Source organism: Amphiura filiformis, chromosome 9 (genome assembly GCF_039555335.1).
Source record: "Amphiura filiformis chromosome 9, Afil_fr2py, whole genome shotgun sequence".
NCBI lineage: Eukaryota > Metazoa > Echinodermata > Ophiuroidea > Amphilepidida > Amphiuridae > Amphiura > Amphiura filiformis.
The window spans coordinates 54,769,302-54,787,341 of record NC_092636.1 but is presented as its reverse complement, the minus strand read 5'-3'; the positions used below and the strand labels follow the sequence as shown (position 1 = coordinate 54,787,341).

The 18,040-nt window shown below is 37.4% G+C and overlaps 1 protein-coding gene across 1 annotated transcript in view; it reads right to left on the bottom strand.

The window, feature by feature from the left end:
• Positions 1-18,040, bottom strand: part of LOC140161183 (uncharacterized) — a 106,340-nt gene that overhangs the window by 13,622 nt on the left and 74,678 nt on the right. Inside the window, exons 4-5 of the mRNA XM_072184632.1 lie at positions 13,932-14,024; positions 8,266-8,331 (exon numbers count right to left, since the gene is read on the bottom strand). Coding sequence (XP_072040733.1) covers positions 8,266-8,331; positions 13,932-14,024 — 159 coding nt within the window. The remainder of the gene's footprint in view (positions 1-8,265; positions 8,332-13,931; positions 14,025-18,040) is intronic.

Sequence of the window (18,040 nt, the reverse complement as noted above, 5' to 3'; positions counted from 1 at the left end):
TTTGTTTTGCCACAGCCACCCAGGCTCATTTCAATATCCGGGGATATTTAGGCAAACGAAAGGGGGAAAAGTGGAAAGAAAACAAGGAAGAAAACAAGAAGAAACGAGGAAGAGTAGGCCTACGTTCTGAGTCATTGCGCATCATAATTATGTTCATGCTTGAAATTTGTGACGGGAAGTCGCATCCACTGGAAATCCATTCTAAAATACATATTATGCATTATCATGACATGGTTATATGGCCTATGCTTAATCATGATGGTCGGAAAAATAAGTTAATAATATGGGCCTAATGCAAAATGATGCACCAATTGGCTTTGAGTTTGAGGATAATATTCCCCTCACAAGTCGGGTCCGTTGAAATCTGTTATGCCCAAAATAATACGAATAATAAGTGTAAACTTTTACACCAAATGACTTTATTGTGCCTTTCATAACTTTTTGAAAATAATTCTCCAACTTCTGAGGGAGCACATCCCCCTCAGGCACCCTTCTCCGTCAAAAAAGAAAAGGCTAACTTGCATTTATCCATATAGGCCTAATTGAGCAGGTTCACACCCATGCAGAAGTCAGGTCCGCAGGAAATTTGTTAGGAATTATAGGCCTATCTTTCATAGATATAATGACTATAGGCCTATTATAGCACATCCCCCTCAAGCAAAACAGAAAAGCCTAAACTAAGGCTGAATTGAAGGAATTATTGAGCACGAGTGTTAAATATAGGCGGAGACTGGGGTAATTGTGACCCCGGGGTAATTGTGGCCCATTTGTCTTTATCAGGGTCTCTTTATACTAAGCATTGGTCTATAGGTGACTTAACTTTGTATTGTATGAAAGAGTGGTCTTTATGTTACTGTTTGGTGAAAAATATTCAAATAGCATTACAATTTTTATGAGGGGGGTCTAATTAGCGGAGCGACATCGCAAATGGCTCTAAAAAGTGGCAAGTCCACTTTTTATTCATAGGGGTGGTACTTATTGGTTGTATCACTGACTATTTTGTATGTGTTTGACATCAAAAGTAATCATAACAGTTCCCATTGATATAACAATTTTATAAAAAAATTGTTTATTTAATGAGCTAAATTTGCATATTATGTAATACCCGGCTTGGGGTAAATGTGGCCCCTGTTCATGTCTTAAGCAAATTACTCGCATCTGACCCCCTAAAAGCTATTTTGGTCATTAATCTGTTATATGTTAATCAAATTAGCCATTTGGGGTCATTATTGAAACAAAAAAGACATATTTAGTATGTTTTCAAGTCAAAACAAGGAAGTATAATGAACAGTCAGATCCGGCCGCAGTTTCGGCATGCAAACATTAGCATAATAACAAGTATTTTACACAATGCCTTAAAATGCCTTTTTCTGGTAAATAAACCAGTCCAAATGGCCTAGAATTATCGCAATGACTATAAAACATGTTATTAATAGTTATCAGGAAGAACTGGATTCACAATACTCTTTAAATTCTTTATTTTGTACAGGGGCCACAATTACCCCGCTTGGGGTAATTGTGGCCCCTAAAACATTATGTTAATTATTATGCAAATTGCACTATATTTTCCAATTATATTTATCACATCTTATAGGTACCCATTGCCTCTATCCACTCATGCAGAAATTTTACTTCTCCAGTTCATACTTAAAGAATTACATGGTGAAAATGCAAATCGGGGCCACAATTACCCCAGTTTCCCCTAAGCCTAAAACTAAAATTCGCGGCTCAGTTGGAAATCTGTAAAAAAATATATGCTCCGAAAATAACCAATAAACAGTTTTGATGTGTCCGGAGAATTGAAAGTCTGCAAAATGTCGTCGAGGGAGCAAAGTTATTCTGCAGCATTTAAGCTCAATATTATTATGAAAAAGAGCAACATTTTTTTAGCATTCTCCGATTTCTCACGTACACTAGAAAGAGTGTATCCCGAGCCCGCGATTTAATTCATAAATTGGATAGTAAAATTAGCAGGAGCTAGCAGGCACTTGGGCTAGCTACAACCCTGATCATGCTGATTAGGCCTACTCGCAAAATTATTCCCGTTGCGCCAGTTCACGTTCACAATATCGTTTGCGGCTGGGTTTTGAGACTAGGGAGTATGTGATTTATGAGACGTCTTTGAATTATGATACTGTCAGGTGACTCGGCACTGAAGAGTCTTTGATATCAGAGACGTCTTTGAATTAGCAGTGCCCCCGAACTGATATAGAAAGGAGATGAACTCTACAATCAAACATTTTCTACAATAATCGCTGAAATATACAATTTGAAAGTTTTAGAGGCAATCACTTCTTGCAAATTAGATTTCTAAGTCTGCTGTGTCGATGACGACATAATAGTAAAGAAAATAAATTAACATTTAAGCACGTAATTATCTATTGTTGACTTTATGTTGACAGGACTAGATCGATATCAATTGTTGGTGTATAATTACCTACAATGCAAAATGCATTATTGTGAAGATGTGTGCCCGGAAGAAAGGTTTAATAGATCTCGGAGTGTAATGAAAAGTAATCTATCTTTGTACCTATATAAGGATATAATCGAGTAAAGGTCAACACACGTTTGCATCTACTATTTAAATTGGTTGGTGTATTTTATGACAAAAGGAAAAGAGGATAAGAGTGAGTTAAAGCACTCCAATAATTGCGTTTGGTTGCTTCCATTCCCTTTTTATTTGACTTTTGATCTTGTTTTTGCTTTTAATTTTTTTCCCGCTTTGTATGTAGGGCTACCGTATAATTTAGTGCTCTTTGAACACTATTGGGTATTGTCTGTACTTTTTGCCAAATGTAATAAATGAATAATGATTTTGCATGAAACATAAATGCATGGATACACTTAATAATCACACTAATGATTAACACTTATCCGGTAGTCTTCTTCCTCTTCTTCTTTTTTTTTAAAATCTTTTATGCTTCGTTGATTTCATCACATTATATATTTACATAACTCATTTGTTCTCACTTAACTAATTTAACTTAAATAACTTAAACGATATTTACTAATTGACAGTTTACTAACACTTATTATTTTATTGACAATAGTATTACATTTTCCTGCATGGTAGTAACCAAAGATAACATCTGCTTGTGTGGTTTTAATTTTAACATTGTAGTCCAGTAAAGAGATTCATTTGGTAGGATTGTTGAAATCATAAACTGGTATTTTTGTTAGCCAAATCCAAATAGAAATTACTCACGAATCTGAGCTTTCGCCATCTTGGCTGATGGCTTGATCACAGATGAACTGGTCCACTGCTTTTCCCGCGAGACTTGGTTGCTAAGGACGCATCCTCGTTACCCGGAAGTGATGTTGATTTTAGCAGTGGGTCATATACATGAGTTACAAGACTCAATGTGTTACAGGACAAAGCAACAGCATCAAAGCAACAGCATCAAAACCACAGAAAAAGACAAACGAGAACCCAATTAAAGGCATGGTTGTAATACCCTATGTGGAGGGTACATCTGAGAAACTCCAAAGAGTCTTTCGTAAACATGGGTTTACAACGGCCATGAAACCAACCAACACGCTCAAAAGTATTCTAGTCCACCCCAAGGACAAAAAGGACATTGACCAAACCAGCGAAGTCGTGTATGACATTCCATGCAAAGGTTGCAACAAATCCTATATAGGAGAGACTGGAAGGCCGTTTGGGGTAAGAAAGAAAGAACACCAGAAAGACGCCGACAAGATTGCGACTAAGAACTTTACAAGAGCCAACAGAAAACTATCCACCACAGAGCAGCACAAATCAGCAATAACCGACCACATAGCGCAAGATAACCATGTCATCGACTGGGAGGGGGCCAAATTACTCGACAGAGACTCTAATGCGTTCACGAGGAGAGTCAGGAGGCCATCCAAATCAGAAGGAGGGGCAAAACTCACTCAATCGTGACGAAGGTGCACACTTTCTAGATCATGTATATGACCCACTGCTAAAATCAACATCACTTCCGGGTAACGAGGATGCGTCCTTAGCAACCAAGTCTCGCGGGAAAAGCAGTGGACCAGTTCATCTGTGATCAAGCCATCAGCCAAGATGGCGAAAGCTCAGATTCGTGAGTAATTTCTATTTGGATTTGGCTAACAAAAATACCAGTTTATTAACATTGTAGTGTTGCAAAATTATTTTTTTCCACTTCGCTCCATATCTTTTTATTTTTTTTGCAACCAAAAGTTCTGTTGCATTCAATGTTCCGGACCACTGATGTATAATCCTGATTCAAACTTATTCTGCGAAGATCACTGTTCAGCGAAGTCCACTGAAGACTTGAATCAATATATCCTTTGTGTATAATATCCTCGCACAGATGACAATTTCCAAAATGGTGCTGCTTTCACCAATCATTCACCTTCTCCAGGAAACAGGTTTTTCTGCACAGTTCCACTTAATACGTTGACAGATGTGTCTCTCTACCACCAACACTTCCCAGCAAACACAAAACGTTTTTAAAATGTTTTAAACAGGTTATGTTTTGGGTTTTTTGTTTTGGTAAAAACATTAAATGTCGGGTTATATAAAGGTCATGGAAATGTTTAAAAACGTTTTGTATGAAAACACACTACAAAATAATTTTTAACAAGATTTCAAAATGTTATTGTCAAATATTTTGTGCAAACATTTTGTGCAAATTTTTTTTTGTCAACACTTAAACAACATTATGTTAGAATATTTGCAGTAAGTTATCAAAAAATGTTTTTGCATGTTATGAAAACGTGTTATACGCTCTATGTACCCTTTATATAACCCGACATCTAAACGTTTTCTGGTAACCTTTTCTAACCTTATGCGAATGATGTTGAAAACATTTTGTGTTTGCTGGGTTTGCTGTGAATTAGACTGAGTTTTCCTTTATTGTATACCAACCTGATTTGCTTTAGGTTGGATATGCTTGTTTGAATAACTTCTGTTATTACTAGATTGTTAGCATTTAATTTGTGAGTTATGCCATAGTCATCTGCCATCGTTGCTGCTTCATGCAAAGTTTTAATTTTGCTAGCGCTTTCATCCAAGCTAATTTTAATGTCAGCGTGGACACATTTTTAAATTCTTCTACAAGAACCAATTGCCTATTAAGTGGCCAAAATCATCAATCCACCTGTCAAACATTTGTTCTTTTACTCTAGCAAATTTTACATGAGTTTGGTCTGCTTGCTTTCTTAAATCTCTAAACTTTAGGCCTTAAAGACCGACTGTTTAACCTCAACTTCTCTGTTGGTAGGGCTAAGTAGATCTCCATTCCCTACAAAACTACTTTGTGACAGTAGGGTCCAGTGCGCTTTAGGCCACTCCATCTTTGTGATGTTTTTATCTCTGTGAATTTATCATGTAATTTTACCTACGGGTCACCATTTGATAGATATTAAATGAAAAATGGAATGAAAAAGTTTATATTGTAGATTTTGCCCGGTTTACAAATAAGCTCCTCATATAGACAAAACCCGATTTCCAACTAAGTTCTTCCTTCATATAGGCAATGAACAAGTGCCTTCATATAACAAGGGGGCATCATTATATTAGGGTTAAATTCGCCTCGTTGCTTTACTTAAAATAATAATGTCGTCCGTGTTATAGGAGACGATAGATGCACAGCAGTGGCTAAAAACAATACCTTTTTTTCTCTAAATAACACATTTATCTTTTCGACCGTTTGGATTTACTCAAATTGCTATCAAACTTTTCAGTCAAATTCCCAGAGAGAAGATATTATAATTTACGATGTTGACTCCGTTAAAGTTCAATGACATACAGGAGTATCGTGACTGATTCTTTTCAACTTCAAGAAACCAGTGAAAAAATTGTGTTGAATGAGATACAAAATCTTAACATAAATAAAAAACTGGTCTTGATGGCATTCAAACTAGGTTTACTAGAGATGCTGATGGCAGATGAGATAATAATCATGATAATAGGTCTCATCACACATATCAGTAATATTTCACTAAGATCTGGTATTATTCCAAACGAAATGAAAATTTCAAAAGTTATTCCTCTTTATGCTGGCGATTACAGGCCAGTAATTCTCTCTGGAAAAATTTGCCTACCGTCTTCTCGTTGCAGAACCCGTCAAGAAGACAATGAGAATAAAGCAAGTTAGACCATGCATACTGCAGTTACTGTCCGTTTTCCTATACACAATACACAGTGCTCTTTCCCATTGACGCGTGACCTTTACAAATAGCCCTACGTTAACAGTATGGGGATATGACTAGTTAACGTCGCACAGTGACATCGCCCCGATATCTTCATAGTAGAAATCGCCATGGTAGGTTGAATCCACAGCCACGAAAGGTCATTTTATTCGGACCTTATGAGATGCATATTATTAGCGAAGTGACCTGACTAAGGCTACTGACAAGAGATGGGGTAATTGATTTTTCGCTCTGTGAGCAAGCTTGTATACGACATTGCGGTCAATGGTTATACTCTCTCCACTTGAGTGATCGTGAGTGCCGCTATAGCCTGTAGTCCATATACAGGACCAACGCAATATAAAATTGATAGTTTTGGTGAAATTTCGAGTTCAAAGCGCACGGCCAATTTTCAAAGCGCACGCTAACGACTATAATATCTGTTCAACACGTATTTTCAAGTGTATGAGACCACATCTGGTTTCTTGAGAAAAATTCATTTACGGGAGATATTCATCATTTTCGAACCCAGTATCCGAAGATTTTCGTCTGATATCAAAATCGTGCATAGCAATTCACGTGTATCGATCCCGTGTATTCGTTTTAATGTCTCTGCTGCACCAAATAATTATTAGCCAGGCGATGTCGGTGTGCGTCGCTGTGTGAAAAATAACCGGCCAATATAAAAAGTACTCTTCTAAAGTTCTAGAAAATATAGTTTTTAACATGTCCTAAATTTTTAGCTAATTTAGATGTTTGGAAATATTCGTACTTTGGTGTTTTAGTTAATGTTATAGGTAATAGTACATTGCCTAGTTAACGTCGCTGTGTGAAAAATAACCGGCCAATATTAAAAGTACTCTTCTAAAATTCTAGACAATATAGTTTTGTAACATGTCCTAAATTTTTAGCTAATTTAGGTGTTTGGAGAGGGTCGTACTTTTGTGTTTTAGGAAGGACATGTAAACGACAGATAACACCAAAAATATGAAGAAATTATTTCCAAACCGTGTTAAGTCAAAAATCATTATGTTGCTCATTTTCAAGAATGCTGGTTTACAAAAAGCACGCCATTGTCTGATTTCGTGAACAAAGCCACACATAACATTGTTTCCTTTCGTTTCCTTTATAATCGGTTACCCAACTGAAGCTATGAATACCAGCTTTATTGCGATATCGCACATGAAAACAGTCACTTGTGCACAACCAGAGAAGATCCGATTTAATCAGTTGAGCTGTTTCAATGAGTGTTATCTTGGTTTAATAGCTTTTAATGGGGTTAAGTCCTGCAAAGGTCGAGATGAATTCTACTGTAGACATGACTGCATCATGGTCTAACTTTAAACCTGGTCGAACCATGGAGATTAGTCTTATGGAGAAGGAACTTTTTGGTATCTAAATACCTTATTCTATATCATTGTAGATCCTGTTAAGGGCAAATCCGGGGGGGGGGAATACATGTAGTTTAATATTAAACACTGTGTACTTTCATTCTGGACAATATTAAGTCCACCTTTCTAAGAAAACGTCAAAGAATATTCACAATGTGTTGCACATATGATTTTGAATTTACAAATCATTATCCATGAAGAAACAATATTTTAGGACAGACTTGTCGCAGTCTAAAAACGTTTTATTTTTTGTTGTTGTTTTTAATTATTATTATGTAAAGACCTAGAAAAGAGCCCTAAAATATAAACGCCTGACTCTTTTTTTTTAAATATTTATTCATTCAGCTTTTGCATATATGATATAGATTTAACATCTGGAATGTAATGCAAGTGATGTCGTTTGCAGCTCTTCTGAACTCATTTGTTAAAAAGTCGGCTTAAGACCAAGGTGATCCCTAACAAACAAGGAAGACGAGTTTCACTACAGTAAATATTTTATTACTTCCGTGGTCCGGGTACGCGCTGGTGATCTGCGATTGCGTAGTAGTGACAAGGTCGCCTACTACGCGCCGCACCGACAACCAATGGATAAACCCTATTGTTGTCAAGAGCGTTGATCAGCCAATCAGCGTGATTGTTTATCTCGTCAATGTTTACGTTTTGTACGCTCGGCGCACACAGCTCCGACCACGGAAGTAATAAAACATTAACTGTAATGAGCAATACTTACATCAACAAATGTAAATAATACAGCTATCAACATGAGCACCATCACGTACGCGTTAGGATGCTGAAGCTACGGAAAAATAAACACAAATATCAATGGTTAACAAATGGTTAAAATACAACACTTATACAAGTAAAGTTCATGATTCGTGTAAGTATTTACTCAGAGAATAAACGATAGGAATGTTTGTGTTTACTATCCTCTACCGCCATGACCGCGTGAAAGACGACAGACAGGTCCAGCATTTTGAGTAGTGGATGCCGTCGCATCCGAAAGAGAGGAAAAAGTGTCCCCAAACCGAGGAATGACCATATAGCCAATCCAGTGATCTTGGACAGGTTGGTCGAAAAAGCTGAGCTGCAGAAGTCAGAACAGAAGCCACTGATGCACACCGACATCGCCTGGCTAATAATTACTTGGTGCAGCAGAGATACTAAAATAAATACCCGGGATCGATACACGTGAATTGCTATGCACGATTTTGATATCGGACGAAAATCTTCGGATACCGGGGTAGAAAATGATGAATATCTGCCGCAAATGATTTCGTCTCAAGAAACCAGATCTGGTCTCATACACTTGAAAATACGTCTTGAGAAAAGGCCGTGCGTCTTGACTCAAAATTCTAATTTTATATTGCGTTGGTCCTGTATGGACTACAGCTCTTACAGCGCGCAGGCTATAGCTGCACTCACTACTCACGTGGAAGCAGTATAAAAGTCGATGACCATTGACCTCAATGTCGTATACAAGCTTACTCATACAGAGAGAAATCAATTACCCCGGCTATTGTCAGTAGCCTTAGTCAGGTCCCTCGAATCATTATGCGCCTCAAAGGTCGGAACCAAATGGCCAAGCGTGGCTGTGGATTCAACCTACCATGGCGATTTCTGCCATGAAGATATCGGGGCGATGACACTGTGTGATGTTGATAAACCAAACTGAGAAATCGACGCTTTGTGATTGGTAAAATGATATTTCTGTGTCAAATGGGCTAAAAAGGACAATACCAGCAAATGATGCCAGTCAAATTGTGGCAAGTGAAATGACAGAGGACTTGACCAAGTAGAATGTGTATCGTAATGATAGAAAAATCTGTGAGCAAAAGAATCCTCGCTGACTACGACAATTTCAAATCTATATAACAAATGAATAACCAGCGGCACGAAAAATCGGTGGATTGGCGTGATACAGTCCGGCAATTGGGATATGAATAAAAATGGTTATGTCATACGAGCAAAAACCGATGCCTTCCAAAAGAAACTGGAAACAGAATTTGGTGTCTAAATGACTAGCGAGGACGGAACCGTCTACATGGACATTTGCATAATCGCATGGGGAGTTCCAAAGTTACTTGCAACACTACTGTTCTACCTCATGGATCCGAAAGAAAAAAATGTGATACATTCAAAACCGAATCGGCTGAAAAAAGTAGAGACAAGATGTGCGAGAATAAGAAAAAGAGGAAGGTATTGCTAAGAGACTGCAAATGCACGAGCCTTTAATTTTTTGACATAGCCAGGGGTCATTGTCTTTCTCGCTACACTAGGCCCACCGAAGGTAATGTGGTCAGCTTTCACGTCATACGGTCATGGAGCTTGTGATCAACAGCTTTGGTTGCATCGTCAAGTCTGTGACACATTGTCCTCTTTATTTGACAAGTGTGCTGACATCATATGAAGATTGAGGTATAATGGGTCGCCCAAGTGGCGGTTGATGGATCGCCGACTAGGAAAAACATATGTTGGGTCTCCCTTTGGCCTTCCTAGTGAAAGATAAATGTTTATCCTGCTATAGATATAGGCCTAGATCTCGCGGACTGATATTGTACTCTGAGAGGGCACACTACATGTCATGTTTTCATTGATTGCATGGCTCGCTCTCTCTCTAGCTCTCTCACCTTCATTCTTGGTCACATTTTAAGTTCAATTTTAATAACCTGGACCTTACGGATTTGACTCTCTCTCTCACCTTCACTCTTGGAAACATTTTAATTTTCATTTCAATGGTCTGGACTTTACGGTTTGATTTACCAGAGCTTAATGTAGTACTTAATGACATGCTTCTAGTAGTTGCCGGTGTAGAGCTCAACTCTGATGACGAAGTATCAAAGTCAGGGTACCGATTCGTTTATTGGATTCACGGCTGTAGGCTCTTAGCAACACATTGTTCTTAATCCAGTCATCTGTCAGTTCATTTGTCACAACTTGGCCGGGCAACTTGGCTGCATCATTTGTGAATATTGGTCGTTATCCTTTTTTACCCCCTTGACAGAGAAATATTATCCCACCAATCACACAAATGATCTAATTCTCAATTTAGCGATATACTTGAACTCGTATCCTCCTTTTAAAGCTGATCCAGCAAGACTTTAGTGATGTTGTGACATGTTGAGCTTTTATGAAGCTGAATTGACACAATTGACCCCACAGCCATACACCCATGCTTACCAATAATAAAGGCAGATACCTTGCTGCGGTACATGTAACAGAATAGTGCCTCATGTACCATATGAATATATTATCCAAGGTCAGATATTGCCACTATGATTAATCATATCGATTATTAGAGTAGACAATCCTAGTCTGCGACCTAAAAACACCTATAAGACACATTGATTAATACTGGGCCCCTGTTATTAGACAATGATAAAAAAGGGTTATTTTTGGCGGCCATTTGAATTTTGCCGTAATCCAACCTAAACGTTCATCAGGTGGAATATATTAATTGCAGCTTTGCAATCAGCAGCCTCAAAAACATAATATATAAAGACATGGCGCTATATGCCTAATATTATGCCAAAAACCTAAAAAATACACATGTTGGCGGCCATTTTTGTTGTTGCCAAAACCCGACCTAAAATATCATTTGATATCAAAAACCTAACCAGGTTCATTCTCTGCATACAATTTGGCCATATAAACACCGGTTCTTGAGTAATTTTGCATAAAAAATCTTTATTTGCCCACCCCTGCGGCAGTCTATGGTCACATTCATATTCGGGTTTCCCCTCCCGGGGGTAATGCATGCCATGCCATCACTTATTAAGTTTGATAGCTTTCTACATTTTGGACTTGTTGCCCGGGGCCATTAATTTTTATTAATCGCCTTTCGCCATAGACATTCTTATTGATTGCAACTTCCATTAACACGATTCAATTCTGTGGCATTAGATACTAAAGGTAAAGCTTAGTCCATAAGTAATACATATTGGATAATAATGGTTCCATGTGATTTGACCATAATTTACGATTTTGTAGCATGACGTTTATGTAGCATGACGTTTATGTAACACAAATCACACGTAACACACGATTCCCTCATTTCAACTTATAAGTTTTGGTTCAGAAACCAAAAATCAAGGGATTAAAAAGTAGAGCAGATCTGGTCTGCAATCATAACACTATTGTGCTGGGAGGACACAGTATAACCATAAGTATACAATGGCCCAATATCTATCACTGCGGACGGTAGGTTATGACCTTTGAAATCTGATTTAGTCTTACTTCAGATAAGTCTGTCGTAGGTGGCATACTTTCATATCACCATATAATTACACCCCGAGTTCTAGGCCTAGAAATCATGCGCGTATATTGAGGGGGGAGCTTTGTTTGTTTGTATGAAACATAAACGATGCATGATGATGGAGATGATTTGATTATGAATTAGTTTATTGTCCCCAGGTGCGGTAAACACAACCATACCCCTTACCTAGGTTCCCCTCTCCCCCACCTATATAACCTTCTCTTCTCTAAGTGTCTCCCGTTTCCCCTCCTCGCCTCCCCTACATTCGATATCTCCTCAATCTCGAGCTCTCCTCCCCCTTCCCTTTCCACTTCAAATGCTCTCTCCCATCTGTTTCTCTTTCTCCCTCCCCTTACACCGTCATCCCCTCCACACCCCCACCCCCACACACACACACACTTCCGCCCCTCCCTCTCTCTTCTCATTTTATAATATCTCGAGTAATAAATAAAAGTCAATTTAAACCAGCCTAGATATTGGAAGTCATATAGCTTTCTATTATATCGATCGTATGCATGTGATATAGTACAGCGTGTCCCAAAAGTAACTTAACATTGTGAATTGGCCATATCTCAAATATTCCCTAATTCATACCAAAATGGAGAACATATTCACATAGATTGATCTTTTAGAATTATTCTGATACCAAAAACAGCATTATTGATGACCCATTGACCTTACTGTGCGACTGTATATTATACGTGTGTATCAAACCCACAAAAGCAAGCTCATGTGTTCTTTGTTCAAGAACATGCCGAATGACGTGCTTCCCTGAACAATAGAGTTGGTTCACTCACTGCACACGCTACATTTAGGTATGAACATTCATGGATTACATGGCTTGACAAGCGTGACTGCTGTTTTAGATTATAATTAGGATATATTGACAATATTAAACTTTACTTTAAAACAGTTGAAGTGAAGATGAATTTCCTATAGATCAACGGATTCAGTTCGTATGGTTCTTTGCCGAGATAAAGTCGGACAAACTCACTGAAGCAATGTTTAAGGAATATTTTAATGTAAATTAAGCACTACCCAACCGAAATACAATCCAGCAACTAGTGCTGAAATTCCTATCAACTGGATGTGTTCATGATCTACTTAGGGCAGGACGTGGATGAACAGGTAGTTCGGCTACAAACATTGATGGCATACGAAGAGCGGTGTCGAAAAGCCCAAGGCGATCAGTACGTCGACTTCAATGGAGAACAACGTACCGCGTACAACTGTTCATCGAATTCTTAGAAAAGATCTTAAGCAGTTTCCATATAAAACCCAGATAAAACAGAAAATGAAGATTACGCATTGAAAACAAACAAACAATCAAACAAACACAGCCAAATTAAACAAAACATATTTTAAAATGATAACACGTTATATCGTGTTCACGTCTCAAATGACGAGACTTATTTTGCGTTTATAAAAGTGGGTTTTACGGTACGGTAGATATCCATTAATTTCATGACAAAGGATCATGACCACATAAGCATGTTTGGTATCATAACATTTCTAAAAGAATTATTTACATATTGTGCAATTTTTGTAACAACACTATTAACCCAACGCAAGTTATGGGAAATTCACAATGTTAAGGGACTTTTGGGACACCCGGTATAAATAGAGAAGTGTATAATAATAGTGTATATATCACTCAAGTATCTATTCTCAGGGTATTCTTTTGTTATATCGGTGGAAATATTTCGATGGTCTATATTTTTTCACAGTGAAATAAGCCATAGCTATTCCCAAAACTAAATCACGCTTTCAAATGTAGATTAACTTGCACGAGCTTAGGCAGGATAGTGAGGATAATAGGAAACCACGTGACCAAAACCAAAACTAAAACTCAATATTTGAAATGACCGATTGTAGACAAATCAATCATTATTGTTTACCTTCAATTCAATCCTGCGTTGGTTAATTTTTTGCTCAAGCAACTTAGCAAATCAAGCAATCATGCAAGTAACTAAACTAAACCAATTATTACAAAAATGAATGAACAAAAATTTGTTTTATTAAATAATACGAATGAACATATTTAATGTCATAATGGTATAATTGTATACTGGCACTACAAATCCACGTATGCTATGCAGTTAATAGTTCTCCCTTTAATCATTAACTAATATAACGGTACTTACCATAATAATCAAATATAAGACACATCCAACTCCTTGAAATATGACCAGCAAGCCCATAATAACGAGAAAAGCAATAAACATGTAACGGTTCAACTGCAACAAATAAAAAACAAAATACATTTACATTAGTGGTTTTGTGTGTCTGTCATTCTCTGCCTTCTGTCTGCCTGCTTCCCAATGATGTGTATGCAAGTTGGGTGTGTGCGTAGAGAGGGGTGTAGGGGTGCATGTGTTGCGTGGCCGTGAGCAGATTGTGATGTACCCTGTATAAGTTACCTGTATAATCATGCAATAGTTTGTTTATTATGACATCATGGGGGAAAACCCAGATGACTGCAATAACAACATCATTAATCAAGACTATTTATGTCAAGGGGAAAATCCCCTGATATCAGTATGTTGTAATAGTGAACAATGATGGCAATGTCTATTAATAGAACATTTGGAAAATCTCAGATGGGGGATAAAAACAATGTTTGTAATAATTCTAGGCAGACCTGTATCGATGTGATTGTAATGTGAATGGATGTAGCTATAGCTCTCAAAATGAGAGTATTTAATATGTTAACCAGTTAAAATCAGGATACTCAAGGAGTATTACTGAGTGTGGCCAGGGAGAGTCATGCTATTTAAAACAGCCTCTGAGCGATGGAGATGGATGGATATTTTCACCGACAAGCTGGAAATATTGTTTATTTCAAAGCTACGAAAATGGCCCAAAGTAAGACATAGGGTCTACTGCGGATTGTGAAGGACTTTATGGAAAAGGTTACAATTATTATCATCTGGATACAGATCTGACAGGCTGCAATAGCCTTTATCATTGTGACAGTTTATAGTGTTGATCTGGGCTAGCTAGCTAATATGCTTACAGTCCAATTCCTTCAAAGAAAGGAAATTGCTAACCAGAATTACTTTAAGTAGTCAATGCACTACTACCTGCCAGTGTTGTCGGAGAAGATCTAGAATACGTCAAAGAACGTACTTCTTCCAAGAAAGGAAAATATATTCTTCTGCCGATTTGTTGAAGTCTGGTTAAAGGAGCAACACAACTGTCAATATAAGTGGGGACAACTACATCGCAGTCCTGCTTCCTGAAGATATAGTGTGAAAGGTGGAAATAGTACCATAGCAGCGCAAGGAGTTAAGTTTGGAGAAAGCAGCGCAAGGAGAAAGCAACGCCATGTTTGTGTGAGGATGTCATACGCAAGGATATTTATAAACGCAAGTGTTCACTGGACTTCGCTGATTTTCGCAGGACAAGTGAATAAGGATTTATTACATCAGTCGTCCAGAACATTGCAAGAACTTTATGATCACCAAGAAGAAGAATGCTGGCTAAGTACTAAGTAGTTATAGAGTGATTATATTTGATTATTGTGTATGTGCATTTGCTGTCATATATTGTACCAATCATAACATGCTTTCAATTAAAGACTTAGATTTTGTTACCTTAGTCAAACCGTGTATTTGTGTTGTGCATTCGTGTGAGTTCGGGTAAAAGGTGATTTTGGCCTTGAGTCAAATACGACTCGTAACAAGATATATTGGCGCATTAATTGCATTTTCATATTGCATACAATACAATGTGAGGACAACAGCTCTCCTTAAAAGACGTAATGGCACAGGCGGTGATGGAAGCGATATCGCCAATTTTGAGGTCGCCATTGGATTAACACATAATCATGAAATCTTCACAAACAATTCAAAATTTGTTATGTGGTATCAAAGCAAAATTATCTTACTCTAAAACCGTCGGGGTTCGACAAAGTACCCCACTGTAAGTATGTTAATTTTCCATTTGTAATTGCTAACCGTGTATTTTGAATGGGGCTGTCAGCCCTGTATCTTCGCCAGCCTCGTACGTCACGTGTTGCGCTTCCTACGCCGCCTGTAATGGCACATACAAGGACAATTGTTGTAATCAAAACATTTTGAGAGAAGACGCTGAATGGGGAAAACGCACATTTTAATGTAACATTTTAAAGGGCAGGTCTATTGCAAAAACAACATCATATCATTGGCAAGCTAATATTATGAGGACAATGAAAATGACTCCTTTTTTGAGAAAATAAGACGTTTAAAATTGAGATTCCGCAAAAACCAACTTAAGCGGTGAGTTCCTTCGAACGAGACAGATTTGGCCCAGAAAAAAAGTGACGTCATGAAATGAGATGTGCCCGCTTTGAGAAAAGGGACTATAAACGCTCTCAATGGACAGAACGTATACTGTTGTTGTTCACAGAAAAAACTCCAAATTAAGTATTACAAATGTAATGGTTTTTAACCATATGGATAAAATTAGCCGCTTCTTTTTTTTTATATATTAGTAAATTGTGATATTACAATTCATATGTATATCACTATCATGAGAAATATTAGGCCTAAAAAATAAATACATAATTTGAGCTTAGAATTTCATCTGAGACTAGCATATAAACCGTGTTAAGTCCACAAACTCATGTATCTGATTTCCCTGTATATTGCACTGCTATAGTTATTATAGTTTCAGTTGGATGAAATATTACAAAGCAAACGCATAGTAACAATACTGTGTGCGCTTTGTTCCCGAAATGAGAACAATAGTCTGCATATTGTTATGCAGCATTGTTATGGTAAATGATAGTACAACTCATTGTTGCTAATGTCAAACTTGTCAAAGTGATTGTGATTGTATGATGACCTACGTCATCAGCCAAACGGGGGGAGAACACATGCGCTTCAAACGGGGGAAGAACACGTACGAGGCTGAACTTTACCCACACAATTTCTCCTTTTTCAGGAGAAATACGCATAAAAAATTGCAACAAGTGTCAACTTGTAATGTAATAATTATTCTCTTCGAATAGAGATAAACTTGTTTTTGCAATAGACCTGCCCTTTAATGTAACATTTTTAAATTACGTATTTGTTTCGTCGTGTGAGTGGACAAAGCGTAACACGTGGTTGTGTCTTAGGTTGTGTGTGTGTGGGGTTTGTACATGTAGATGAAAGTGGGTTGTGGGTGGGATTGTGTTTAGTGGTTTATGTACATTTGCGGGTGTCTGCGGTATGATATACAGAAAAGAAAAGAAAAAAAAAAAGAAGGAAAGAAATGGAGCAAAGGAAGAAGAGGGAAAAAAGGGAGAAAGAAAGAATCAGAATAACAACAACATAACTTAGTTTTCTATATTATTTTCATTGATAAATATGTAGTTATGTCAAAATAACCTTAACACTCTACTTTCAATAATTAATTGAACAGTAGGAGCCTAGGAGGTCTATCTGGCATCCGTGACCATTGTTTTGCTAAAATGAGGCACTTCATGCTATAAATTCAGCTTCCCGTGTATTTGGAAATAATTTATCATTCTATATTAATACCACTGACGGTAAAGTTTAATATTTGCGGTAGAAATACATATATCTTTTAAATGAAACTGCATTGGTTAAATTTAAACTGTCATGTGATTAAAATCAAGCATCTCATGTCTTTGAGAACTTAGGCTGTAACAACTAGGGCCTACATGGTCAGCAACAATAAACAAGAAAGTTCCGAAACAATGGATAATCTGTGAAATATTCTGCATTTCTTACTTTTCACATATGTGACCTGCTACCACGAAATGAGCGTAAGGTCGCAAATTGGTAGTTTCGAAACGCCCTGGCTTCTGCGTAAGTGTTCTTTGTTTCATACACTCTTATTCAAGCCATAAGTATGTCCGTATGTCATTTATGAATGGGAGCATAATGGACCATTCACGAAGGACACACTATGGCTGTACGGTGCGCGGCAAACAGTCAGCCAGGATGTCTCGAAACTACCAACTTTCGACTTTATACTTGTTTCGTTGTAGCAGGTCACATATCAAATTTTTGAAGTTCGAAGAACATTTTCTATATATTTTAAAATTTGCATTATTATTAATATTATGTCCTTGTTATGTTCTGTGGTTGCGAAGTCGTTCGTTTTATTCCCAGCAAACACAAAAACGTTTTTAGTTTTCTTCGTATGACCAGAAAACGTTAAAAAGTCGGCTCAAGTAAAGGTTATAAACGTTTTCACAACATTTTACCATGTTTCAAAAAGGCTTCAGAAAAACGTTGTTAATAATGTAATTTGATTAATG